General features: G+C 37.9%; 1 protein-coding gene and 1 long non-coding RNA gene across 2 annotated transcripts in view; one reads left to right on the top strand and one right to left on the bottom strand.

The window, feature by feature from the left end:
- The window catches only part of LOC121820191 (uncharacterized), a 57,994-nt gene extending 30,914 nt beyond the window's left edge, over window positions 1-27,080 (bottom strand). Inside the window, exon 1 of the long non-coding RNA XR_006060639.2 lies at window positions 26,783-27,080. This is a non-coding gene — a long non-coding RNA (uncharacterized LOC121820191). The remainder of the gene's footprint in view (window positions 1-26,782) is intronic.
- Window positions 19,202-23,408, top strand: SMIM28 (small integral membrane protein 28). The gene is made up of 2 exons (XM_027972597.3): window positions 19,202-19,368; window positions 22,430-23,408. The coding sequence occupies exons 1-2, from the start codon at window positions 19,258-19,260 to the stop codon at window positions 22,814-22,816; spliced, it is 498 nt and encodes a 165-aa protein (XP_027828398.2). The 5' UTR covers window positions 19,202-19,257; the 3' UTR covers window positions 22,817-23,408.
- Window positions 27,081-27,326: the final 246 nt, after the last annotated feature.

The raw sequence follows: 27,326 nt of genomic DNA on the forward strand, positions 1-27,326 counted from the left end.
ATAGCAATTAGAGAAGAAAAAGAAATAAAATGAATCCAAATTAGAATAGAAGTAAAAGTATCACTGTTTGCAGATGACATGATACTACACATATAAAATTTTAAAGACATTACTAACTCATCAAATGAATCAGATAAAGTTGCAGGAACAAATTAATATATTCTATGTATTAATCCATTGTTGCATTTCTATACACTAACAAAAGGCCAGAAAGAAAAAGAAACAAACCCATTTATCATTGCATTGAAAAGAATAAAATAGCCAGGAATAAACCTACTTAAGGAGGCAAAAAGCCTGTACTCCTAAAACTATAAGATGCTGATGAAACAAATTGAAGATGATATAAACAAATGGAAACATATATTGTACTCTTGGATTGGAAGAATCAATAGTGTCAAAATGACTATGCTACCCAAGGCAATCTACAGATCCAATGCAATTTCTATCAAATTACCAAAGACATTTTTCACAGAACTAGAACAAAAACATTTAAAATTTGTATGGAAACACAAAAGATCCTGGTAGCCAAAGCAATCTTGAGAAAGAAAACTAGAGCTGAGGGAATCAGGCTCCCTGACTTCAGACTATACTACAAAGCTACAGTCACCAAAACATTTTGGTACTGGTGCAAAAACAGATCAGTGGAAGAGGATAGAAAGCCCAGAAATAAACCCATACATCTGTGGTCAATCAGTCCACAAAAAAGATGGCAAGAAGAAAAAAGTCCCTTCAATAAGTGGTGCTGGGCAGACTGGACAACTACATATAAAAGAATAAAATTATAATATTTTCTAACACCATACACAAAAATAAACTCAAAATGGATTAAAAACCTAAATATAAGACTGCTTAGTCACTTCAGTCATGTCCAACTCTGTGTGATCCTATGAACTGGAGCTACCAGGCTCCTCTGTCCATGGGATTTTTCAGGCAAGAATACTGGAGTGGGTTACCACTTCCTTCTCCAAAATATAAGACTGGATCCCGTAAACTAGAGGAAAACACAGGCAGAACACTCTCTGACATAAACTGCAGAAGTATCTTTTTGGATCCATCTCCTGGAGTAATGAAAATAAAATATAAATTTTAAAATGGGGCTGAATTACACTTAAAAGCTTTTGCACAGCAAAGAAAACCTTAAACAAAATGAAAAGACAACCCACAGAATGGGAAAAAATGTTTGCAAACAATGCAACTAACATGGAACTAATCTTCTAAATATAAAAGCAACTCATATGGCTCAACTAAAAAAAATTTTAAAAACGGGAAGATCTAAAAAGACATTTCTCCAAAAAAAATATACAGATAGCCTAAAGGCCCACAAAAAGGGGTTTAACATTGCTAATTATTTGAGAAATGCAAATCAAAACTTCAAGGTATCACCTCACAGTGGTCAGAATGACTAACATCAAGAAGTCTACAAATAATAAGTGCTGCAGAGGGTGTGGAGAAAAGGGAACCCTCCTACACTGTTGATTGGAATGTAAACTGGTACAGCCACTATGGAGAACAGTATGGAGTTTCCTTAAAAAACTAAAAATACAGTTATCATACAATCCTGCAGTCCCACTCATGGGCATATATCCAGAGAAAACTAATTTGAAATGATACATTCACCCCAGCATTTGTAGTGACACTATATACTACAAACAATATTTGAAAAAAACTGAAGTGTTCATTGACAGATGAATGGATAGAGAAGATGTGGAATGGAATATACAGTGGAATATTACTGAGCCATAGAAAAGAAATGCTGTTTGCAGCAACATGGATGGACCTAGAGATTATCACACCAAGTGAAGTAAATCAGATGAAGATAAATATCAAATGATATTGCTTATATTCAGAATCTTTAAAAAATGTTGAAAATGAACATGAACTTATTTACAAAATACAAACAGACTCATAGACTTTGAAAGCAACTTCTGATTACCAAAGTGGAAAGGTGGTGTGGGGGGGGGCAGGGGAGGGGGTGGGGATGGTGGTGGTAGTGGTAAATTAAGAGTTTGGGATTAATATATACACACTACTATATATAAAATAGAAAATCAACATCAAACTATTGTAGAGCACAGGGAAATCTACTCAATATTCTGTAATAACCTATTTGGGAAAAGAATGTGAAAAAGAATAGGTATTATGTATAAGTGAATCATTTTGCTATACACCTGAAATGAATACAACATTGTAAATCAACCATATCCCAATATAAAATCAAAAATATTTTTAAAAAGGACGTACTGTAAATAAATAAATTTTTATAACCCACATACACACACACACAAGCAGAGATCTACAAGGGTCATTTACTATGGGCAGATCTCATCATGTACTGGCCCAAATTCCAGTGTAGGTTATCCTGGTCTTGTCTTTCAAATCTGTTATTTGGAGCTGTGAGCAATAAAAATAGGGTATAATTTAGAGAAATTAATTGTTTGGTATTTACAATTGCAGAGAGAAACATTTTCCTTCCATATTAATTTCTATCCCAAAGATATAGCCCTCACTAGACATTTTTTATAGAAAAGTATGTTAAACTCCATGCCATAAAAAATTAGGGTTGGCCATCCAGCCTATGGTATTTTGTTACAGCTGCTTGAATGAATTAAGCCAGTTATCTTCTAGAGCTGTACTTATATTGCTTTGATCCAGTGATGGTACTGACCTATAACTGCTCTCTTATCAGTAAACTCCCTTTCCATGCCAGTTCTTTTCTAGACAAACTCCCGTACAGTTTTTCTGTGATAATGCCGTGTTTCTAAAAGTCAGGCTGGAAGAAGTTCAGGACAACTCTAGACTCCTTACCACCTGCTTCCTCACCACTGTCCTGCTTCTTCTCAATCCTGTCCTTTTAAACTGTTGATCCACTTGGTTTCACACATTATACTCATCTTTCTCTTCTGTGTTTGTTCCATTTTCTATCCCAGCATTCAGATAAATGTCTTTTGTGAACATATGTTTTCATATTGCTTGGACAAATGCCTAGTTTTAGTGGCATTGCTGGCTCTTAGGGTATATGTAGGCTTTACTTTTTTAAAAACCTGTGAAGCTTTTTTCCCCCAAAGCAGTGATACTATTCTGCATGCCTAGTAGCTAGTATGAGAGCTCTAGTTGCTCTGAGTGTGTGTCAACATTGTTAGGAAGATTAAAATCTTGTTAATCTTATCCATTCTAGGGAGATATGTAGTGACAGCTTACTGCAGTTTTAATTTGCCTTTCCCTATTGACTATGATGTGGAAGATCTTTTCATGTGCCTATTTTCCACTTTTAACCTCTATTTTGGTGAAGTCATATCTGTTTTTCTCACTTAAAAATTATTTATCTTCTTACTGTAAGTGTTCTTTTATATTATGGATACAGTCCTTTATCAGACAGAAGTTTCGTAAATCACTGTCTTGTCTTTTCATTTTCTTAACAGTTAATTTTGAAAAGCAAAAGTTTTAATTTTGATAAAAGTTTTAATTTTAATAGGTCATGATTTTTATATCTCAAAGAAATCTTTGCCTAACTTAAGTCTATAAAGAAATTCGTCCAAGGGGTGGCAGGTGGGAGAGAGGCTGAAGAGGGAGGGGATATATGTACACTTATCATTGATTTCATGTTGCTGTATGGCAGAGACCAACACAACATTGTAAAGCAATTATCCTCCAATTAAAAACAAATTTTAAAATTTGTCCTGTGTTTTCATCTAGTAGGTTCTTCTGTTGTTGTCACACGTATTTAGTTTAAGTCAGTGATCCATTTTCAGTTACCAAGTTCTTCTTTATAGTATAAAGTAAGCATTGACTTTTATTTTATTGCATATGGCTATCAAAATATTCTAGCACTATTTGTTGAAAAGATTATCATTTTTCTATGAATTCATCTTGGCGCCATTTCAAAAAAAAATCACTAAATCATATATTGTGGGCTGTTTCAAGTTTTTTTCAAGTGATCTATACACTTACACTGTACCCCATCAACACAGTTACTCTACTTTTGGAGTAAGTCTTAAAGAGACTATAGAGTCAGCAAGACTTGTGAGTAAATCATCCAAAATTTTTTCCTTCAAAATTGCTTTCACTATTGGAAGACTTCAATTTCCATACAAATTTTAGAAAATCCTATCAATGTCCTCAAAAAATCTGCTGGAATATGAACTGAGATTACATTGAATTTGTAGATTAATTGGGGGATAAATGACATCTTATGAATACTTACTATTCTTTTACACAAATATAGCATCACTCTGAATTATCTTTACTTTTCCACAACATTTTGCAGTTTGTGTACAATTCTTGCACTTATTTTGATAAATGTACCCACAAGTATTTTATTTTTATGATATTATCATCTGTATTGTTTTTCCAATCTTCAACAGCTTTTGCTAGCAATACAACTGATTTTTTTATATTGACTTTATATACTGTGACCTTGCTAAAGTCACTATTTCTACTAGTAAGAATAGTATCATATTCTGTGGACAATCTTGTCATCTGAGAATTAAGATAATTTTATTTCTCTCTGCCAGTCTACACAATTTTATTCCTTTACTGGCCATACTGTACTGGATTTAGCTTCCAGTATCACTTCATGGGAAATAGATGGGAAACAGTAGAAACAGTGTCAGACTTTATTTTGGAGGGCTCCAAAATCACTGCAGATGGTGACTGCAGCCATTAAATTAAAAGACGCTTACTCCTTGGAAGAAAAGTTATGACCATCCTAGATAGTATATTCAAAAGCAGAGACATTACTTTGCCAACTAAGGTCCATCTAGTCAAGGCTATGGTTTTTCCTGTGGTCATGTATGGATGTGAGTGTTGGACTGTGAAGAAGGCTGAGGGCCAAAGAATTGATGCTTTTGAACTGTGGTGTTGGAGAAGACTCTTGAGAATCCCTTGGACTGCAAGGAGATCCAACCAGTCCATTCTGAAGGAGATCAGCCCTGGGATTTCTTTGGAAGGAATGATGCTAAAGCTGAAACTCCAGGACTTTGGCCACCTCATGTGAAGGGTTGACTCATTGGAAAAGACTCCGATGCTGGGAGGGATTGGGGGCAGGAGGAGAAGGGGACGACAGAGGATGAGATGGCTGGATGGCATCACAGACTCAATGGCCGTGAGTCTGAGTGAACTCCAGGAGTTGGTGATGGACAGGGAGGCCTGGTGTGCTGCAATTCATGGGGTCACAAAGATTCGGACACGACTGAGCAACTGGACTGAACTGAACTGAAGACATTAAACGGGAGTGATGAGAGTGAACATCTTTGCCTCATTTCTTTCCTTAATGGTAAAAGACTGACTGCTTTCCTTCTAAGTATAATGTTAACTGTTCTTTATCAGGTTGAGAAAGTTCTCTTCTACTTCCAATTTGCTGAAACCTTTTTCTCATGAGTTGTTTTTGAAGATTGTCAAATGGCTTTTCTGCATCTGTTGAGGTTATATGATTTTTCTTTAGTCAGTCTTCTAATGTTAATCCAACCTTACATTTCTGGGAGAAACTATTTGGTTATTGTACTAGTCTTCTAGGACCGCCATAACAGAATACCGCAAACTGGATGGTTGAACAACAGAATTTCATTTTCTCATATTTTGGAATCTATAATTCAAAATCAAGGTGGTGGGGGGCTTGGTTTCTGGTGAGGCATCTCTTCCTGGTTTGCAGACGGCCCTTCTTGCTGAGTCCTCACATGCTCTTTCCTCTGTGCATATGCAGAAAGAGATCTCCAGTAATCTCTCCCTCCACTAAAAGGATATCAGTCCTATAGGATTAGGGCCTCATCTTTAAGACCTCATTTAACCTTAGTTATCTCTTTAAAAGCCTTATCTCCAACTTTAGTTACATTGGGGGGTTAGGGCTTCAACCTGTGAATTTGGGGTGGGGGAAAATTTAGTCCATGTAAGTCATAATGTCGGAGAAGGCAATGGCACCCCACTCCAGTACTCTTGCCTGGAGAATGCCAGGGACGGGGGAGCCTGGTAGGCTGCCGTCTATGGGGTCACACAGAGTCAGACATGACTGAAGCAACTTAGCAGCAGTAGCAAGTCATAATGTATTATTATCACATCAGTTCAGTTCAGTTCACTCAATCATGTCCAACTCTTTGTGACCCCACAGACTGCAGCACACCAGCCCTCCCTGTCCATCACCAAATCCCACAGTTTACCCAAACTCATGTCCATTGAGTTGGTGATGCCATCCAACCATCTCATCATATACTATTGTATAATTTGTATAGTATTGTATACTATCCGTCATATACTATTGTATAATTTGCTAATTTTTAAAGGATCATTACATCTATATTCACAAACAACATTAGTATGCAGTTTTTTTAATGCCTTTGATTTTGGTTACCAAAAAGAATGAATTATGAAGTGTTTCTTCCACTTCTATTTTCTGTAAAGGTTCTTGTAGATTTGGCATTGGTGTTTTGGTTTCCTTAGATGCTTAGTAGAATTCACTAATGAATACATCTGGAACTGGGGATTTCTTTTGGGTTAAGTTTTAAACTATGAATTTAGTTTAACAGATATTGGTTATTCTTTTCTTTTCTTCTATTGGTTATTCTATTCTTTTCTTCTTTTATATAATAGCTTTAATGACCTTCACATACCCTAACATTCACACATCTAAAGTTACAATTCAATGGACTTTTTAGATTCAGAGAGTAGTATAACTATCACTACCGTAACTTTCAAAGCATTACATCACTTCAAAAAGACACTCTATAACCTTTAGCTGTCACTGCCCTCCACTTGCCCTAAGCAGTCTATTTTCTGTTTCTCTAGAATTGCCTGTTCTGAACATTTCAAATAATGGAATGCATGCTACATGTGATCTTTTATAACAGGCTTCTTACATGTATCATTATGTTTTCAAGATTTATCTATATTACAGCATGTATCAGTACTTTTTTTATAACTGAATAATGATACATTGTATGGTTATATCACTTTTTTTTATTGACTTATTGACCATAACATGGTCATATGTTCTATATATACCTAAAAAATAGAGCACAAGGTGGCTCAGAGGTTAAAGCATCTGCCTGGAATGCTAGAGACCCGGGTTCGATCCCTGGGTCGGGAAGATCCCCTGGAGAAGGCAATGGCAACCCACTCCAGTACTCTTGCCTGGAGAATCCCATGGAGGGAGGAGCCTGGTAGGCTACAGTCCATGGGGTCGCAAAGAGTCAGACATGACTGAGCAACTTCACTCACTTACTCACTCACCTAAAGAATGCATATTCTACTGTTGTTGGGTGGTTGTTCTCTAAATATTAACCAAATCAATTGTACTGAAAAGAAATGTCAAAATCTCCAACTATAATTGCCCATTTGTCTATTTCTTTTAATTTCTTCTGTTTTGCTTCATATAGAAAACCTCTGTTTTTAGGTACATACATTTCAGATTGTTATATCATCTTAACAAATTGATTCCTGTTAATATTCCTTGTATTGATATCAATTTATCTGATCAATATATTGATATTAATCATTTGGTTAATGATAACATAATATATTCTTTTCTATTATTTTCCACCCCATCTACTTGGATCTTTATATTTAAAGTTTATTTTTTGGAGAAGGCTTACCATTGGGGTCAATCAATTGGGCAAAAACAAGCCTGTGGAAGAGTGGCTCACAGAGGAGACTGTGAACAACCAATTTAACTAGTGGAGAATAGACTGTTACAAAGTCGAGTAAGTGAGCACTTCAAGAACAGAGTTTTCAGCAAGAACATCCAGTGAGATGAAGGCTGGAATGAGTTCATAGTTGATTTGAAGGTTGTGATAACTTTCATTAGACCAACCTCAGGGCAAAGGTGAGGGCAGAAGCCACACTGTAGAGAGAAGAGCATTTGGAGAAAGGAAGAGAGAACAATGACCGTTTTAAATTGTGGTGATAATTTTGTTCTGTTTTGTTTTGTTTATTTCAAGATGGAAGGTAATCTAATGCTCATGGACTGAGAGGAAACCATTTGAAAGGTTAGTCACTATGTGCTAGGGATGAGGGGTGGGGTGGATGTGGTATCCTGTGGTATGAGAGAAGGGGACAAGATAGATAGAGAGAGAGATGGAGAAAGAGAACAGGATCCCAGGAAGGAAGATGCCGGGTTGGCGAGAGATTAGAGGTGGACCTGGGCAGACAGAACCTGCTTTGGACAAAAAGAACAGCTCTTCCACAGCAAATCCCCACCACGATGGATGAGAAAAGAGGAGGAAAACTGACAGGAGTGAGATGGATAGAGTCTTGCTTAGCAGTTATTTCAGAGAGAAAAAATGAGCCCAGGAGAAAAGAGGAGGATTTGGCATAGGGTTTAAAGAGAGTAGCGAATGTTTAGAAGGAACAATGAAAGAGTTAATTGCATATATAATCCAGAAGATGGTCCTCACATTTCCACTGGGTCTTGATGCCCTCTTCCAGGGTTCCAATCTGAATACAGAGATGCCCAAATGCTTCACAATGACCTCTAACTCATCATTTTCTTGTCTCACGCACAGTCACAAGTTTCTTTGGACAGAGACTGTTTTATATGCACACATCATAAAGCCTAGAATTTAATAGGTAAATACCTAATAGAACTGATTGCTCAATAAATGACAAAAATATTGCCAAGTAGTAAAAGATCTATACCATGCGGTTGGTGGTTACTTCAGAATCTGAGGCAGTGAACTAAGAACCCTTAAAACTCCAGAATCCTATAATTCAGTGAGTGAGGGAGAAAGAGCTTCAAATTTCAATTCAATCCTAACTGCTTATTATAAATGGTTAAAAACAATTACCTACATGCAGGAAGAACTACTAGCCGGGGTACTAAATATATGTGCAAAGTATAAGCAAAATATATAAAAGTAAGAAATAGAAATAGAAGATTCAGCAAACTTTTTAGTTACAATTGCTATTTTTAAGGCATGAGGCTTAAAATGAGAATACAGATTAAAGTTGGCATTTCAAATCTGATGTCCCCAAATTAAATTACCAGTATCCCAATTGTATATCAAAAAACAGCACTGTTAAATAATGCACATTTCAATTCAAAGGCTTTCATCTGGATAAATGGGTCATGAACTTACTTATTAATGCCTTGCCCCTCTGTATTTCAACAGCAATACCCTAGAGTATACAAATACCTTTCTAAAGCACCTAGCCCAATTATTGGGAAACTACACAGCATATACTCCAATCAAGCACAATACCTATTACAACACCAACCCCTCCAAAAAAAATTATCTCTCCAAAAAATATATATAAGTAAAATTTTAAATATTTTTTCATAAATATCTGCCCCAAGTCATTCTTAGAAATATGGCTAATGGTGAAACATGTCATGTACATTCTACTTATGGAACTTTCCAGGGTTAGAAACCACACTGGATTTATGCTGTGAAGGATTTTTCCTAGTTCTAATGCTAATTCTTTGTGAAATACTGGACAAGTCACATAGCTTCAGTTTCCTCACCTATAAAATGCAGTTGCTAAACAACATTTCTCAAGGAATGTTCATTGGAAAACTAGATCTGAATAAGCCCTTCTACCCCTGGTAAAAGCCCCATGATCAAATAAGATTAAGAAATGCTCTATCCTCAAAAACAAAAAAAACCAAACAACCCAATCGAAAAATGGGTGAAGATCTAAAGAGATGTCTCTCCAAAGAAAATGTGTCAAAGCTGTTACAGAGGGTGCCCATGCAGTAGAGGAACCATCCATATGCTGAAACATCTACTAAGGCCCAGCTAGTTAATGGACAGTTATGTTGGCACAATCTCTTGAAGGTGTATCTCTTTAAAAAATAATCTTGATGTAATATTTAAGGTTGTACCATGCTTTATTTGAAAATTATATTGCAATTATCAGAGAACTTTGAGGTTTCAAAACAACTAATGTGTTGAATGTAAATGTTAAATAGTTTAATAAACATTATATAGAGGACTTTTCATGTAAAAGCACTGATAATCTTTGTGACATAAAAAAGAAAGCCCTTAAAATATGAATTTTTTTATCTTCATTGATCATTTATGCTTGTAAAGTGGATAAAATAAGAATAGCTTCCATTGCTCCTGTTCTAGTGCTAAAGAAAAGATTTAAGTATTCTGTCAAACTGGGTAAATAGAAAAAATACATATAATATAATCATATATCAGGTATGTATCTTGAAAACTAATAATAATAGCTTAATGATTATTCAGGATTTTCTATATACTAAGCACTCTGGTTTTACCTGCATCATCTTGTTTTGTCCTTGTTACATCCGTGTGAGACAGTATTATCTCATATTACAAGTGAAGAAACTGAAGCCCAGAGATACTGGATAGTTTGCCTGAGTCCACAGCAAAAAAAGTCATAGAATCAAACCTGGTTCTCTGACTTCAAATTCAAAGCCCATTGTCCTTAAGTGTTGGACATAATTTCCTCTCATTAATACAAATTCCATAGGTTGTCACCTCTAAGAATTAGTATTGAGAAGCTCAATGGATAACACATTTTTCTGTTTTTTCTTACATCTGTTTATACAATATAATGTCATGGTGATTTATGTGATTTTTTTCTTTGTATAATAGATTGCACACACATCCCTTGGAATGAGTGAGGTCTCAAGTAATATAATTTAGGTTCTCATTGATGTTCCATACTTATTATATTAACACCATCTGTAGTATTTAAGTCAACTAAATTACTCCAGTAATAAAAGACAAAACTAACAGCTTTCATAATTTTCAATTGTCCAAAAAAAAGTAAAAAACTTACAATTAATCTAGGAGATGATCTAATGCTGTATTAACTTTTTTTGAAATCTTATGTTCAGAATCATTTGTTTTATAATCTTTATTCCTTTTTGCTTTCACTAGAGATTTATTAGCCCAACTATAGGTTGCAATTTTACTGATATGAGAAGAGGTAAAATTTTTAGAATATAGTTTGTCATCTTCAAAAATTGCTCAGAATTTGTCACCCATAACAGCTTTTTCAGAATTATTTTATTCATTTCAGTCATAAAGTTGTGTACTTTGTTTTAAATTCTCAGTTGCCTGAAATATAACTTCTTCCTAAAAAAAAAAAAAAAAGAAGAAGACACACAGATGGCCAATAAGCACATGAAAAGCTGCTAAGCATCACTAATTATCATGGGCTTCCCTGACAGCTCAATTGGTAAAGAATCCACGTGCAATGCAGGAAACTCTGATTCCTGGGTCAGGAAGATCCGCTGGAGAAGCGATAGGCTACCCACTCCAGTCTTCTTAGGCTTAAATACATTTCACTATTATTAGAGAAACACAAATTCAAACTACAGTGGAGTACCATCTCACACCAGTCAGAATGGCCATCATTTAATATGTCTACAAATAGCAAATGCTGGAGAGGATGTGGAGAAAAGGGAAGCCTCTTACACTGTTGGTGAGAATATAAGTTGGTGCAGCTGCTATAAAAAACAGTATGGAGGTTCCTCAGAAAACTAAAATAGAATTACTGTAAAATAGAAATACTGTATTACTAAAATAGAATTACTCCAGCAATTCCACACCTGTGCATATATCCAAAAAAAAACTATAATTCAAGAAGATGAAGGCACCCCTATGTTCATAGCAGCACTGTTCACAATAGCTAAGACATGGAAACAAGTGTCCATCGACAGATGAATGGATGAAGAAGTGGTACATATGTACAATGGGCTACTACTCAACTATAAAAAATCAAAATAATGCCATCTATAGCAACATGAATGCATCTGGAGCGTACCATACTAAGTGAAGTGATTCCAGAAAACAAACAGAAATACCATATCATTTACACATGGAATCTAAAATATGGCACAAATAAGCCTATCTATGAAACAAAAACAGACTCACAGATATGGAGCACAGACTTGTGGTTGCCAAGGGGGTGTGGGGGGGAAGAGGGATGAACTGGGAGCGTGGGGTTAGCAGATGCCAACTATTACATATAAAGTGGATAAACAACAGGTCCTACTGTAGAGCACAGGGAACTACATTCAATATCCTGTGACAAACCATACCGGAAAATATTTTAGTAAGAATGCATATATGTGTAAAATGAGTTACTTTGTTGCACAGCAGAAATTAACACATTGTAAATCAACTATACTTCAATTTAAAAGTTTAGAAAGGAATTTTAAAAAAAGAAATGCTCTATCCTGTAGCAATATGCAACAGGATGCTCAAGAATCTGGCAGGCAGGGTAACGTGAAAATAAAACTAAAGAAAAGATCAGCAAGGTAGACTTGCCTCTATCACTACGGAATTAAGAGAGTGAGGTGGGTGGGTGGGTGTGTGTGTGTATGTGTGTGTGTGTGTGTGTGTATACACGTGCTTGCACAGCTAACCCTAACCCTCTTTGTGACCTATGGACTGTAGCCCACCAGGCTCCTCCGTCCATGGGGTTCTCCAGGCAAGAATATTGGAGTGGGTTGCCATGCCCTCCTCCAGGGGATCTTACCTACCCAGGGATTGGAGCCACATCTCCCTCCTTGGCAGGCAGATTCTTTACCACTGAGCCACCTGGGAAGTCCCATAAGATGAAAAAACAGCACCTTATTTTACCCAAAGCATTCAAGTGCCTATAAGATGTCAGTACTCGACTGAGTTTTAGGAGAATGTAACTTAAAAGATAATTCTTTGTCTTCTATTAGTGGAGTAAAGAAAGACCTTCAGTTTCAACACAAAATATAGCATGTGAGCTAACAAAACCATATATTGGGTTAGTCAAAATGTTCTTTTGGATTTTTCCACAAAACGTTACAGGAAAACCCAAACAAAAGTTGTGGCCAACCCAACACGTGGTACAGAAGCAGTTTAGAGGAGGTGGTGGTTGACTGTGTCCAGCAATGAGGCAAATCAAGGGAGGTGTCAAAAAAGAAGTGATGCTAAAAAAAAGAACACGAGTTCTAATTTTTCCTATGAGGCTTTGTATTTATGGTCATAACACATCTGCCATCTCTAGGACTGTGCCCCAAATATAAGACTGCTACATCTGTTAAAAGAGGAATGGTCTTCTGTCATTTAAACTTCCTTTGCTTCACAAAAAGTGAGGCATTTCGGACATTCAGACCTGGCTCCTGGAACTGTATCCTCTTGGAAAACCTTGGACAAACTTTCCCCAAGATTTTTTAATTCAAGCCTTAACTTCCTAATCTACAGAATTAGTAACAATTCTTATAAGAGTTACCATAAGAAAAATAGATGATAATTATGTCAGAGGTTAAAGCATCTGCCTACAATGCGGGAGACCTGGGTTCAATCCCTGGGTTGGGAAGATCTCCTAGAGAAGGAAATGGCAACCCAGCCCAGTATTCTTGCCTGGAAAATCCCATAGACGGAGGGGTCGGAAAGAGTCAGACATGACCGAGCGACTTCACTTTCACTTTCAAGTATAGAATAAGTCATGAGGTTTTTCCATCCCATCTAACCCACTCTCCCTGTCATATATATGAACAAAGAGCTATGCATAAGCAACATGGACGGAGCTAGATATTGTCACAGAAGGCAATGGCAACCCACTCCAGCACTCTTGCCTAGAAAATCCCATGGGAGGAGCCCGGTAGGCTGCAGTCCATGGGGTCGCTAAGAGACTGATACAACTGAGTGACTTCACTTTCATGCATTGGAGAAGGAAATGGTAACCCACTCTAGTGTTCTTGCCTGGAGAATCCCAGGGACGGGGGAGCCTGGCGGGAGGCCATCTATGGGGTCGCACAGAATTGGACATGACTAAAGCGACTTAGCAGCAGCAGAGATTGTCACATTGAGTAAAGTAAGTTGGACAAAGAAGGAGAAATATGACATACTTTATGCGTGGGATCGAAAAAGAAATGATACAAATGAACTTATTCACAAAACAGAAACAGACTCACAGACTTGGAGAATGAATTTACAGATACAGGGTGAAGGGTGGGGGAAGGGATAGTTAAGGAGTTTGGGATCAGCATGCATACACTGCTATAATTAAAATGCATAGCCAACAAGGACCTACTGTATAGAACATGGAATTCTGTTCAATGTTATGTGACAGCCTGGATGGGAGGGGGTTTGGGGGAGAATGGATACACGTACATGTGTGGCTGAATCCCACTGCTGTTCACCTGAAACTATTATGAGCAGGTGAAATGCCAGGCTGGATGAAGCACAAGCTCGAATCAAGATTGCTGGGAGAAATACCAATCACCTCAGATATGCAGATGACACCACCCTTATGGCAGAACATGAAAAGAAACTAAACAGCCTTTTGATGAAAGTGAAAGAGGAGAGTGAAAAAGTTGGCTTAAAACTCAACATTCAGAACACTAAGATCATGGCATCTGGTCCCATCACTTCAGGACAAATAGATGGGGAAACAGTGGAAACAATGACAGCCTTTATTTTCCTGGGCTCCAAAATCACTGCAGACAGTAACTCCAGCCATGAAATTAAAAGACACTTGCTCCTTAGAAGTAAAGCTATGACCAACCTAGACAGCATATTAAAAAGCAGAGACGCTACTTTGCCACCAGAAGTCCATCTAGTCAAAACTATGGTTTTTCCAATAGTCATGTATGGATGTGAGAGTTGGACTATAAAGAAAGCTGAGCGCAGAATAATTGATGCTTTTGAACTGTGGTGTTGGAGGAGACTCTTGGACTCAGTCCATCCTAAAGGAAATCAGTCCTGAATGTTCATTGGAAGGACTGATGCTGAAGCTCCAATACTTTAACCACCTGATGTGAAGAACTGACTCATTTGAAAAGACCCTGATGCTGGGAAAGATTGAAGGCAGGAGGAGATGGGGACGACAGAGGATGAGATGGTTGGATGGCATCACCAACTCGATGGATATGAATTTGAGCAAGCTCCAGGAGTTGGTGATGGACAGGGAGGCCTGACATGCTGCATGGAGTCACAAAGAGTCAGACATGACTGAGCGACTGAACTGAACCTATCATAAACATTGTTCATCAGCTATATTCCAATAAAACGTTTTTTAAAAATAAACCATGCATAGATAAATTACATGAGAAATTTTCATCTAAAATCTACCCACTAGTTCCTGTTTTAAATTCATCAATTTGATTTCTACACATTTGTGATCATTATTCTATTTTAAATATGCTGAGGTTTTCCTTGATTCCTGGTTCAGAAAACCAAAGGCCAAATGGTTCAAAATACTCAAATTCATAGCCAGAGAACGCAGTAAGCTTATAAATTTCATATATCCTGCTCCCTGATTTTTCTGGAGAATTGAAATGTTAAAAAAAGTACTTTGTAGATAGAAAACTTTAAATAATTGACAGAAGGAGGGAAATTTCTAGGATGATGGAAATGTTTTATATCTTGTTTCACGTGGTGATTATAGGAGTGAATAAAACTGTCAAAATTCCAACTGAACACACAAGATCTTTGTTCCGTTTGATATTATTCCCCCATAAAGTTTTTTAAAAACCTTTTGCTCAAACCTCCCTTTCCATAAGTGTTCATATTCTTCGAAAGTAAATTTGTATCAATAATTTCTTTTTTATTGTCATACCTGGTTGGTTTTAAAACATCATTCTCAGGTAGTTTTTTTTTTAATCCATATTGCTGAGGACTTAATCAAACTGTTTATGTCTTTCCTTCCAGATTATCAGGCCCAAAGCTGAACAGAAACCAAGGCCAAATCTGCTGACCCTTAGCTGAACCCCTGGGCCTCCATGGACTCTGATGCAGGCAGCGATTTGTCACAGTGCTGCCTGCCATCTGCTGATTAGTTTTTCGGTCATCCTAATCAAATATAAGTTTATTTAATTCCTATAATTATATCTTGAGAAAGTGCACTGACAAGTTTACTAAAATTCAAATGTATTTACTAGCTTAGAAATTAAATGTAAAAAAAAAAAAAACCCTACCATTTTACAGGCATATCTCATTTATTTCAATCTTCCCTCACCTTGAGTTTTCAAGGGCTTTTTCTCCATCACTGGCCCAGAAGATGAAATGTGTAACACAAAGTCAAACTCTCATAAGTTCTGCAAACCAGAAGGAAACCAGAAAATCTTGGCAGTTGTTGAAAATAAAAATAGGAAATTGACAATGCTGAGTTTAAGGAAATTAAGAAAAAACAGATCAAATGAAATAGGTGAAACAAGTCAATGTTAAAAAAGAGGAGAAAAGGAAAAGAATTAAGTACAACATGGAAAAACTCTTCTCTCCTCAGTTCTCAAACACTTAAGAGAAGTTTCAGAGGTAGCTAATCAAACTCTCAGAATTATTATAGTCAGTGTTTATAATTAACATTAAGCTATCCAAGTCCTAAGCAGAAAAGTCTTGGTGAAAAGCTAACTGAAATAGGAAGTGTCCTGTCTTTTAGTGTAGAGAAAATGAAAAAGCTCATGTACTCTAAAAAATAAAAAAGACTTTAATTGCTAAAATCCACACAGGTATAACTTTCTAGAGTTAAACCCTACAGCATTTCTGTAAGCAGTTACAGCAAATTCAGGCTATTGGCCTTGTCGGCTAAGCATATATTAATAAATTGGAGGTCACACCAGAGACAACAATATTTCATTAGAAGTTTCAAACCTCATTCAAATTTTTTAAAATCACTAATAAATTTTCTAGACTTTTAGCAGTAATATTAAAGATGGTATTAAAAAAACAGGAAATTACATGTGATATACTATTATTAATGAAGTACAGATTTTATTCAAATCTCACAAAATTTTATGCTAGACCCTGATGCTGGGAAAGATTGAAGGCAAAAGGAGAAGAGGGACGGCAGAAGAGGAGGTGGTTAGATAGACTCACCAACTCAATGGACATGAGTTCAAGCAAACTCCAGGAGACAGTGGAGGACAGGGATGCAACCCATGGGATTGCAAACAGTCGGACATGACTTAGCAATTGAGTAACAACCACCCTGACAATGGGTTCTATTATCTGTGGTCCAGTTCTCACTCCTAAACTCCAAATACTCAAACTCACATATATTGCAAACTTACCATGTCCAAAACTCAACTCCTGATCTTTACCTGTCTTGCTTAAAAGACAAAACAACCTGCCCTATCCAGTCTTTCCCCTCCAATGGTCATCCTTCCTATCACTCAAGTCTAAACCAGAATTCTTCTTGATCATTTTTCAATCTTCTACCACCTTTAGCAGTAGAACAAACAAATCTTGCTGACTCTAAAATATATCTAGAATCTCACCACCTTCACTTCTAAATACTAATCTGGTCTGCTATTTCTCAAGAGTCCCTGCTTTTGCCCCTAATTGTTATATCAATTTCCCACACAGAGGCCTGAGTGATTCTTTTAAAATGGAAGTCAGATCTTGTCAGGCCTCTGCTCAAAACCGCATGGCTTCTCCATCTTACTCAGAATAAAAGCTGAAATTCCTAAAATGATCTATAAACCCTGCACTCTGTGCTGTACCTTCCACGTATCCTCCCCACCCTTGTGTTCTGCCTTCTACTTTCTTCCTGGCCCACTGCTCCAGCCACTCTGACCTACCAGCCATTCTGAGAACTTAGCATGCATGTGACTGTCTCAGGGCCTCTGCATGGCTATTCCCTTCATCTGCAATGCTCCTCCTTCTGAAATCTTCATGACTCAGTCCCTTGAGCCCTTCAGCTTTGTATGCAAATATCACTTATGCTGTGAGATCCTAATTGCCTTCCTACTTTAAAAATGCCTCCCCGATTTCAGCATTTACTCTGCCCCTTCTGCTTTTTCTTCATAGAATTTATCACCTTTTGATGTTGTACATGTTATTTATGTAATTATATTTGTTTCTCTTGGTCCCCTCAAAATGTACTCATAAAAGCAGGAAGTTTTGTCTGGTTCATTCAACGCTGGAGGAGGGTCAACATTAGATTTACATTTAATGCATTTGGTCCAGATTTCCAATCTGCTTCTCAAGAAAGGAAGGTATTTAAATAAGTAGGTAAGATGGAGAAGAGGTCAAGAGCACAGTGTTGGCAAGGCCATTGACATGCAGAAAAGTAAAATAGTGCAGTGGTCCCTAGATGCTCCTCGGTGCTCATGTTTCAATATGGGGATACAGGACTGACTTAAAACAGGAACACATTCATGGAACAAGGTAACGTGTCAACTGAAAGCACAAAATCAACTAATTCTACAGTAAGAAAGGAAAGCATGAAATGACAAAGGTGTTCCACAGTAGAATACTGACTGACATACTGGGATCTTAGTGAAATCCCTTCTCACAAGTTTGACAAAGTGCCAAAGTGAACTGGGGAGGACAGCTATCTTTGCAAATGTAATGAAAACTATGGATCTTTCCACAAAAATTAAATGTATCTAAAAGTTCAGAAAGTTCACCACCCTCCCCCAAACCTATCCATAGATCACCATGGGCCAAATGTTAAGAATCTTAATTAAGAAAAAAAAAATCCCATTAAAAATATGACTTCAGCATCATAACAATCACTTGAATGATGCCTGGATAGGAATACTGGCAGTTGCAATATTGAGTTGTAACATTTTGAGTAAATATTTGAAGTTAAAGTTTACTAAAAGGAAGAATCCAACAGCCATGTCTTAAATGTTAAGTTCTCAGTATGTATGTAGAATTAAACATCCCAGTGAATATGTAAACTGAAAGTTTCTTACTGCTTGATATAATTTTATAAAGTTAATAAGGAAGACTATGTAGGTACTGGTAGTTTGACTTTTTAAAAAAAACTGAAAACAGCAAACATTCCATCCAAACAATCTGAGCTATTGTCTTTCTGGCTTCTGTACAATTTTATCATTTAGGATCTTTCATCTAAATAATTCACCAAAATGTAATTAATGAGTCTTGCTTCTCTACCAAATACCCGCTTCTCTCTGTACCACAGAATCCAGAAATAATTAAAGGAAATTCAGGTTGGGTAGTTTTTCTTGCTCAGCTATATCTCTGGAGAGGGGTGTGGTAAGGGAAGGGAGAGGGTCTTATTTACATCAAATATAAATAGCTCTTTACTCACTGAGACCATTTGCGGCACTGTAATAACATGAATGCAAAGAACATCTGTCTGAAATCTATTCCGTGTCTGGTATCTGATGCCATGCTTATATGATAAAGGCCACAGAAGCAAACCCAGAGGCACGGAATTTAAATATAGTCCTCAGAGGTCTCTCTGGCTGGTTTCTTTTCCCTTGTTGATCCTCATCAGAGAACAAATTTACCAAGAGTCATCAGCTGGACACACCCAAGCTGGATGTGGGCCAAGAAGCAGCAGCACCGTTGAGATCTGGGCAGCGAGGTGGAAGGGTGACCAGGGCACCAGCCGAGTAAAAGCATGCGGGCACTGCTGGGCAGCAGCTGGGGGAAGTTTGGCCACGCCAGCCGGGGAACGTACGAGTGGTTAACCAGCGAACCCAGCCTCCCTCTTCTGGAAACTCAGCTGCAGGTCTGTACCTACAACTTATGCCTTTTCTTCCCCCAAAATATCCTTGTTAGCTTTAAAACCAACATCGCCTATACTGTTAGGAAAACTTAGTGGCAACGTTTTGCATTACAGGTGTGACAAAAATATGAATTCGCTGACTTGATCTGGTGTAAGGAGGTAACTTGAAAGCTGGATTCTTTTGACAATGATAAATTCAAGTAAAACTTGTCACAGAATATTCTAAGAACACCTGAGATAACAAATATATAAAAGAACACTTGAAGGCAGAAGTCAGGAAATTCTTGTCTGAGTATGACAAGGTTGCATTTTTGCTCAGTAAGCAATGTCTACATTTTAAAAAAACAACAAAAAAAAGAAAGATTCCCGTTGGCCCTCCAGCTGTTTCTAAGAAGCCAAGGATCTTACTTCAGGAGGGGCAGCAAAGAGTTAAAGAGGTTTTGCCTCCAAGAAATGCAGCAGCTGCTTTGCTTTATCTGGGAAATCCCCAAAGGAGTCCCAATCTGAGGGTTCATTAAGGAAAAATAGTTATAGAAACCTAAAAACTCAGAATTAATTTTATGGTCAACGGGAAAAGTGAGTGATACCACTGTCCCACAAGAAAGAGGGAAGAAACCTATTTTCTTGTTTGCTAGAAAGTTGAGGGTTGAGACTGGTATTTAAGTTCTCTAAAACCAATTTTTACAGAAATAAATTATACACATATATGATATATCCTTCAGCAGTTATACTTTCTAATGCCTTTTTCTTTAAAGTAATTCCTGTACTGCAAAGTCCTTGAGAAATATTAAAAAGCCACTTTGAGGGGAATGAACTGTTTAGAATATTTGACTAAAGACATTCTTTCTGCATTAAAAACAAAAAAAATCCAAAACAATTTGAACCAATATACTATAAATCATTTAATAAACAAAGATACCATCATAAATTTGTTCTATACCTCCATGGTCTCTTAATTAGGGGGAAAAAAAGTTCTTTATCTCAAGAAATTGTCCTAATCTGCTGTATAAGTATCGATATCTGAACAAGATGACTCACCTAATGGAAGTACTGATTACAGAAGGGGACAGTAGCATCTTAATTTTTTGCAACTAATACTGTTAGTGGTATAAAGTAAGAGGATTACATAAAAACTTTTAAATAGAATATTAAGTATCTTCATATTCAATGCATATGGAACTTAGAGGGTATAACAGTATTTAAAATTTGATGCCCACAACGGTTTAGAAACTATTATTACCCACATTTATTGAAGGAGAAAGAAGAAAAATCAATTATACAAAATGGTCCGTGGTTATCAAGGTTGAAGAGTGATTAAGTATTAAGAGATAATAGCTTTAACATTTTAAATCATTTATCTAGTGGGAAAAAATAAACATAGTTTAAATTGCTTTTTGACTCCAACTTGATTTTTTCCATAATTGTAGTAAATTTATTTTTGAGTTCATCTATTCTTAAAGCTTATATAATCAAAGTCCTTGTTTTATCATAACAGATTTTAAGAGTTCTGATAAACTAGATTATGTGTGAGAAAACAGAACAAATTCATAGTTCGCTGATTCATTATATTCTCAAGCCAACCTTCAAAAAAAGATGATTTTACTGTCGTTTCATACTGAAGAAAAACTAGAATCAAAGAGGTAAGTGAATAGCCCATGGTCACACAGATATCAGAAGGTCATATCGGAATTCAAGACCACAGCTGTCAAAGCCCAAAGACGATGCTCTGCTGCTCAAGAAAACCTTAAAAAATTGCAAGGATTTTAAGCTAAAATATCATAATTCATATCTTACCAAAACAAAATATCTAACAGTATAAATATTAAATAGACCATCTAATTTCAAATCAAAATAGCATACACAGTTGTAAATTCTTTAGGAATTAAAGATAACAACAAAAAAACTCTAGATAAATCAGTCTCTTAAAACGTTAAGACCAGCAAAACATTTGTTCTTTTCACCAAAACCAAAGCAAAAAACCCAGCTCTAGTAATTTTACTAGTGTAAGTTTTATTTTAAATCAGTAAATCTTAGCATGTTGGTTTTTTAAAACACAATTATAAAGTTTTACACTGTTTTCTTTGCCTCTGTAGTAGTAGATACTAACATTCACATGCATTGTGAGTGGAGAAGCATTTTAATACTTATTTCTTAGCAGCTTTATGTAAAGAGATGTCTACAAAATTTGGAACAGGACCTCTTTTTTCATACCTTGCTGTTGGAGTATCATTCTGTGCCTATTATATTATTTACTCCATCAAGAATCATCATTATTCTTATAAGCTGATACTATCAAATCAATACCTTTTAGGTTACTCAAAAATTTACCTGCAATTCTTTTTCTTGAGTTCCAAATTTCTATATTTATCCTCCAAATTTTGCAAAAACAAACTGAAGGAATTTCACAATCTCAATCATCATAAGCATTGGCTATCCAATCATATTTCAAATGTTATTTATAGGTCATAGGAGCATGTAACAATGTCAGATTTTACTCCAGAATCAAAGAAGTTCCAAATGACCCTTGTGCAGCATAAAACATTACTGGTCTAATTCTAAATAAAGTACATAAATAGTAAGAGTTCTCATTCAATGAATGTGTGATGGACCTATCAACTAAACCTTATTCTAATATTTTTACTTGAGTGGAAATATTGTAGGGTATCCTCATGTACTTTTGACATTCTGAATTCATACTTTATAAGTACAATTTAATTCATTGGCATGAATGAAGATTAGAGTGATTTTTAGAGTGAGTAAATGATGGTGAAAGTGAAAGTCGCTCAGTTGTGTCCAACCCTTTGCAACCCCATGGACCATACAGTCCATGGAATTCTCCAGGCCAGAATACTGGAGTGGGCAGCCTTTCCCTTCTCCAGGGGATCTTCCAGGCCCAGGAATCAAACTGGGGTCTCCTGCACTGCAGGCAAATTCTTTACCAGCTGAGCTATGAGGGAAGCCCAAATGATGGTAGAATAGGAAATGAAGACAGAGGCCAACCTTAGAACTCCAGGGGTCTTCTTTCCCCATCTTCTAACTATTCTATTCTGTCCCCCAACTCCAGGGCACCCAGAAGAGAAGTTCCACCCGGGAGGATGTGGAGCCCTTCCTGTTCATCCTTCTTCCAGCCACCGTTCTGCTCTTCCTGGCCTTTCTACTGCTCTTCCTGTATCGCCACTGTCAGACCCCTCGGCCCCAGGGCCAGGTTTCTGGCCTGGACCTCCCAGAGCACCCGCCTGCGGGGCAGGTGACCGACTTCCTGCCCGGCTTACCCTGGAGCAGCGAGCAGACCTCCCCTTACTCCCCACTGCCCCCGGAGGCTGCCCTTCTTTCCAAGGTGTGTTCACCGCCCTCCTATGAGGAGGCCACCAAGGATGCTCCTGGGGAACAGGCTCTGGATGCGGGCATTCAGTGTGGAGTGGGTTCACCTGGACTGGATAAGCAAATATAAACTGGTCCTGAAAACCATACAGAACATGGCCTTCCCCCCTTCAAATAGCCCACTTGGGCAGGGGGACAAGGGCCTCTGGACCTAAGAAGCTGTTTGTTACTGGTGGACACGGGGATGAATGGGTTGGGGGTGGGGTGGGGCTGGAGCTTGACAAATGTCAATCTTGTTAACTCATTTTCAAGTTCCTTAGGGGAAACTTTCCCCAGGTTGTTCTAACAATGACTGGGCTCTTCTATAAGAAGAAAAACAAAAAGTTCTAATATGAGTTGAGGGGAAAAAAGAATTACTAGGGAACGTAAGAACTAACACTATAGAGAAAGAAAACAGAAAAATGTTGATAAGCCGAAGATAACTACTTCAACCACCAAATAAAACTTTTCTTTCTACGCAAGTTGTCCAGGGCCTCATAGTCTCACTTCTGTGTGAAGAGGCTTGGAGAGTTCTAGAAGGAGAGAAAAAAACAGGTCTAGAGCTGCAGGGGTCAGTGGACCCAGTGTATTTTCAAGGCTTGTAAATAATGGTGAAGTATATTTCAATATTAATGAGGAAAGAACTGACGTTTGCAAGCATTTTAGCTAAAATAAAATAAATAAATTGCTACAAAATTCACTCGTGAGTAGCATAGCTCTTGTTTACGTTCTGACTTGCTTCCTAGATTGTAAGGATTTGGCTTGGTTATGTGGGAATGTCTCACACTAGAATATCATGGGCTGTCCAACTGTGCCATGGCAGGACAAAAGATGGCTGTTCCCACACATTTTCTTGAGGGGACACGGTGACAACGTATGTTCATCAAGCAGTATTAACAGTAGAAATCAGTTTAGCATTGGAAAGGAAAGGTCAAATCTATTTTTTCCCCTTATATAGGATGGAAGGATTGTTTTATTTTTTATTTTTGCTATACAGTAAGTCTTTGTTGGTTATCCATTTTAAATGTAGCAGTGTGTACAAGGAAAGGTCAAAATCTTAAAGAGAAACACAGATAAGCTCTAACGGGGGTCTTATTAATCACATTGTTCAAGCTCTTGCTTTGCAGATGTCAAAACTAGAGCTGAGAGAGGTTAAATACCTCCTAAGAGTCAGAGCTGGGACCAGAAGCCTGGCCTCTCTGCCCTGGGTCAGAGCACCTTTCACAGTGCCAACTGGTCTCCCAAGAAAACTGCAAATGTGGAATTTCAGTGCCCACTCCAGACTGGGGGTCAGGGCTCAGAATAAGATGGCCATAGCTGAATTTGGAATGGATACAAATCTCCGTCTGTGATTTTCAAATGGGGAGGTAGAGGTGGGTCATTCACGCTTGGGGGCTGTATCCGGATACCCATGGGGGTGGCAAGGTGGCACACAAGGTCCTTAGATTTGTATTCAGTGCTGTAATTTCAGGGGTAAAACTTTTTTGTTTTCATAGTATAAACTAAACAACCTTCTGATGGTTCAAAATGAACAAAAAATGACTCTTTAAAATTTTTGACATGAACATTTTTATACTAGATACACAACGTGGTAGAATTGTAGAAAAATAACAAAGGACACTGCATTACTTTTCAAATGTAATCTGATAGAAATACTAGCAATATCTTTCAAGACTTAAGCAAAATACAATCTGAGTGAAAAATCAATAAAATTTATTTCAGGAAAATTGTACTGAATAATTCTCTAATGGTCTTTAAGGGAAGTAAATAAACACATGGCAATGAGCAGCTCAGCAGACAGCATTCTTTTTTCAGTCCTAGGAATCTAGCTCTCTCTGAGACTCTTGATTTCCCAACTGCCATTTCTTCCTCTTCCTTTGCTACCAGAACCCCGATTTGGTTCTGAAATCCTGGGACCACCTGTGAGAGGCAGAAGACTTCCCTTTCCCCTGCCCACACCAGTGGATGCACAATAAGAGTTAATCATGGTGATCTCAATTCTATTCCCAGGGACTGATTTGGTCTTTGGGGCTGATGCGGGAGATGTACACAGGAAGAGAGGCTTGCTCTAAAAAAGACTGCTTCACATTAAAAATAGATGCATGGAAGGAAACACTCTTCCTCTCTGTTGGATGTTACATGTCTGTATGTGGTACCTAGGGCTGTTCCTTGCAACCAGGAGCAAGACATTGGCCAGGAGTAGTATTGAGGATGGTAGAGTAGAAAGATGGACAATACTTGGGTTGATGATTGTCATGCTGCCTAATAACCCTGCAAACGTCTATATTTTCATGAGAGAATACCTTTCCCACCACTAACCACTTAAGCCATGCTTGGTATCTGTAGACAAAAGCATCCCAAATACCGCAATTTCAAAGGCCGATATGGAAATGCATTGTCATGTTTAAAAATATTCTGATAGGGTTTCCCTGCTGGCTCAGTGGTAAAGAATCAGCCTGCCAATGCAGGAGACACAGATTCAATCCCTGGTCTGGGAAGATCTCTCATGCTGCAGAACAACTGAGGCTGAGTGCCACAACTACTGAGCCCACGTGCTGCAACTACTGAAGCCCGGGAAACTCAGAGGCAGTGCCCCGCCACAGTGGGAATCCCACGCATCACAGCTGGAGAGCAGCCCCCGCTCGCCGCAAGTCGAGAAAAGCCGAGACCCGGCACAGCCCCCAATAAGCAAACAATAAATGTGTTTTGGTAGACTTACATAAACTAAGTAGTCAGTGCTAGGACTCATTGAAGACTTTATCAGTGATGTAGTTAAGGAAACATATTCTTTTATGGAACCAAATCAAGCTGTAAGAAAATAAACTACAGACCCCCAGGCCGAATGCCACTTGCAATGTGTTATGGTACATCCGGTGAGACAGACGGATTTTTACATTTTTCAATAGTTCAAAACAAAAGGATATTTCATGACACATGAAAGCTATATGAATTAGAATTTTAGTGGCTAGAAATAAAATTATTGGAACCCAGCCATTCCCACTTGCCTAAAGCTCTTCCTACATCAAGAGTCAAGTAGTTATAGTGGAGTCTATTTGACCTTTAAAGCCCCAAGTACTGCCCAGTTCTGTAAAGGTTTGCTGACACTTGCTACACACCAGTGGACTTCAACCGTAGTGTATGGTAAAATTACTCGAGGAACTTTTAGAAATACTGATATCAGGACCCATATAGACCAATTAAACAGAAATAGAGCCAGAGATTCTAATACAAAGCCAAGTCATTTTCTAGGTAATGTGAGTGAGCTTCTACCCAGGTGTAAGATACCCTGTTTAGAGAAAATAAGCCTGTCAATCTAGCTTTGAGCCATCGTTTATAACCCAACATTCTCTGTAAACACTTCCCTGAAGCCATCAGCATAATGTGCATCTGCTACCAAGTCAACTCACAAAGCAGGATTTGCAAGCAGAATATTAGAAACCATCATGTAAACAGGGCATCCTTTTTTAAACGTTGACACAACTGGTATACATGGGAGCACTCCAAGCCAGATAAACATTGATAACAATCCAGGGATGAAAGAACTAGATTTTAACAGCTAAAAAGTATTTGGAGAAGCAATAACTGTAGCCAGAAAAGATTAAGAATGGGAGGGAGGCCACTTCCCTGGCAGCCCAGTGGTTAAGACTCCATGCTTCCAATGCAGGGGGCCTGGGTTCTCTCCCTGGTCAGCGAACTAGATCCCACATACCACAACTAAAAACCCTCAAGGCCGCACTAAGACCCTGCATGGCCAAATAACTTGTTGTTTTTAAAGAGGTAGTATAAGAGTAACAGTGACCAGAATGTAGACCTTTTCACTAAATTCTACACTGGATCAGAAAGTATCACTAAGGCATCATTTTCTACAAAGGAAAAGGAGTCCAGTTTCTGGTCTGGCATGAAAGGAGCTTGAAAGTCATTTCTCCATCATAACAATAACAAAAAGCCCAAGAAACTGAAAAATCAACAGCTCCCCTTAAATTCAGTGAACTGTGGTCACAGGGCAAACCAATGGCCCCAAACTCGAGAGAGACAGATACAGAAAATCACAACTTACCTTGAGCAGAAACCCGCACATAGACACCTCAGGAAACTGGGCCAGAGCTGGGGAAAACTGAACTGAAATTGAAGTAATGCCAGAGGCTCAGAGTAGGCAAATCTGAGAATTGAACACTCCGGAGGGGCCCACACTCTGTGAATGTTGCCTCTAGAAGTCCTACCAGATTCTCACAGTGGAGTTCTGAGAAAAAAAAAGTTTATAGTGCTTCCAGCAGAAGGAGAAGAGGAACCATCCTGAAACCCGCCAGCACCTTCTGTTCTCTGTAACAAAGTCTGCCCTCAGGAGAACTACTTCTCCAGGGCCTAACCTGCTCGGGTTTTATCAGAACCTAGCTCACCTGGGAGGGGGCGGGGAATTTGCAGTCCCAGCTGATTCTAGTCTTACACTGCAGAGTGGGTAAACACCCAACTAGCTTGTTCTAATAAAGGGGAGAAAAGAAAAAAAACAAGAGAAGCGCTTTTGAAGTTCAGACCCCAGTGGCACAGGCTCACTAAAAGACTGAGACCTAATCATAAAACTATAAAACATTTTCCCTTTCCCC

The sequence above is a fragment of the Ovis aries genome, chromosome 8 (assembly GCF_016772045.2).
Source record: "Ovis aries strain OAR_USU_Benz2616 breed Rambouillet chromosome 8, ARS-UI_Ramb_v3.0, whole genome shotgun sequence".
Taxonomy (NCBI): Eukaryota; Metazoa; Chordata; class Mammalia; order Artiodactyla; family Bovidae; genus Ovis; species Ovis aries.

Excerpts from the sequence above, each read along its gene's own strand:
- SMIM28 (XM_027972597.3), top strand. The coding sequence starts at position 19,258 with ATGCGGGCACTGCTGGGCAGCAGCTGGGGGAAGTTTGGCCACGCCAGC. Across the intron at positions 19,369-22,429 it reads TTCTGGAAACTCAGCTGCAG|GGCACCCAGAAGAGAAGTTC; the intron begins GTCTGTACCTAC and ends CCCCAACTCCAG.